This window comes from Merops nubicus, unplaced genomic scaffold, assembly GCF_000691845.1.
Source record: "Merops nubicus isolate BGI_N331 unplaced genomic scaffold, ASM69184v1 scaffold22426, whole genome shotgun sequence".
Taxonomy (NCBI): Eukaryota; Metazoa; Chordata; class Aves; order Coraciiformes; family Meropidae; genus Merops; species Merops nubicus.
Genome location: NW_008614678.1, coordinates 9,100 through 11,020, shown reverse-complemented (window position 1 = coordinate 11,020; position 1,921 = coordinate 9,100). Strand labels below are relative to the sequence as shown.

The 1,921-nt window shown below is 37.7% G+C and overlaps 1 protein-coding gene across 1 annotated transcript in view; it reads right to left on the bottom strand.

Moving 5' to 3' along the window:
- The window catches only part of LOC103774883 (alkylated DNA repair protein alkB homolog 8-like), a gene marked incomplete at its 3' end in the record, with an annotated part of 9,291 nt that overhangs the window by 2,975 nt on the left and 4,395 nt on the right, over positions 1 to 1,921 (bottom strand). Inside the window, exons 4-5 of the mRNA XM_008942318.1 lie at positions 1,492 to 1,587; positions 38 to 142 (exon numbers count right to left, since the gene is read on the bottom strand). Coding sequence (XP_008940566.1) covers positions 38 to 142; positions 1,492 to 1,587 — 201 coding nt within the window. The remainder of the gene's footprint in view (positions 1 to 37; positions 143 to 1,491; positions 1,588 to 1,921) is intronic.

Sequence of the window (1,921 nt, the reverse complement as noted above, 5' to 3'; positions counted from 1 at the left end):
AAAGAGGTCAAAGTTTTTGAAGGACAAACAAACTTACCTTGTCCAGGTTCATACTGATTTATAGTCAGTTGATCTGGTTTATGTTTGATATATCCCTGCTTCAAGCACCTATCCAAGAACAGGTCATAAATTTCAGGAAGTCCTAGAAAAATGACAGAAATGAAACTAAGCAAGGCAGGATAGCTTTTTACATTTTCATCCTTTCTTTTCAGAATAAATATAATAACTGGACAAAATACATAAAACATCTTTGTAGATACACAAGTGCATATGTAATAATGATCACTCTGCATTTGCTGTAACAAAGATCAGAATCACTTGATCTAAAAGTCTAATATACTTATAACATCTCACAATTAGGAGGGCCATTCTTCCAAGGCCTCCATGTTCAGGAGTGGATCATTCCTTAACATAAAAACTGCACTATCTGTACACATAAATAAAAGTGCATCAAGTCAGAGACAGATTCCATCAACTACAGCAGGAAAGTTGCAGATGAGAAGAGAAATTATGCAGAAAGTCAGAACTCGCACAGGGAACTCTAAAAAGTTCAACCCCTAAAAATCTGTTACTGAATTAAATATCACTAAAAAATTCTGCTGGCATTAAACTGGTCTTGAAATAGGAGTGAAAGTTACAGTCCCTCACTAAATCTTTGGTTTGCTACAACACCCGAGGAAGGACCTCACTGTAAAATTCTGCTGGAGGTAACACCCACAAACATGTTAGTAACAGCCCTTTCCATGAATCTGTTGATTTTTATTTAATTGTTCTCCCCCTATGATGCATTTATGCTTCTCTCACCTATAGTCAAGCTGTGAGACTAGAAAACAGCTCAAATACCAATGCTTTTATTATTATGCAGCTTCACTGTTAAAACTGCAATGGAAGCAGAATCCTTCTGCTGGAAGCTGCATGCCCCCCAGCTCATCACCTTAAGCACCCCCAAGTTTTATAGGAATTTGACTCTCCTATTTTACTGTGTTTAAATGTAAGACTATGAGGCGATTCATTCGCTTTGCTCCAACTCACAGCGCTCAACTCCAAGTACGGGTCACTCAAACCGTTCCATAATCGCTTTCAGTCCAAAGGAAATTTTATTTTGGTGTGCATCCAGAAAACCTCAAGCTAGTCAAGGTAAATATACACAGCAATATACATCACAACCCCCAAACAAATGAATATGTAATTGGCAACTTAACTCTTTTATGAAACAAAAGCTAAGACAGACAATTGCAATCCCAAAAGCCTTATTTGACTGGATCTCAAAGGGCAGCAACCCCTGGCTGCAAGTGGCTGGAAAACAAGTTGCAGTCACTCATAGTAATTTGAAATGGATTTCATTCAAAAGCACTGTTCAGCATGTGCTTTAGATACAATGAAGGCTCTCTTTCTATTAGAATCTCACATCCATATCTTGGTGAGGCTTAAAGGCTTTATGTAATGGTTCATAGGTTACTGCACAGTATTATTCCATAGGGAAGTTCTCACCTCCAGGTAAAGGTTTGTCTTTATCAACATTGTTGTTATCATAGCAAAACTCATATCCAAAATGTTTCACTCTTCTATGCTTTAAAGTCTTCTGGGCTGTAAAAACACAAGTTTAAAGTATGATTAGACTACAGAAAACAGTATAGGCAATTTGCTACACTTCCCTATTCCATCTGACCTGGTAAACCTAACCATTCTTTAAGTTAAAGCAATATATGTTGCCCTTGTCCCTCATGGCACTTCTTCTGCGCTGTTACCTGTCCTATTTCATCCAGCATCACAATCAGTGCTGTCTGAAGTCAAACTGATTCCAATTTTGTATATGCAAGAAGTAGAGAGCACCAATTTTCTTGAGCCATGTTTAATGCATCTTTAATCTTGCACTGATCTCTGAACTTGCACTTGATTAATATCCTACGGATTCAGCAGG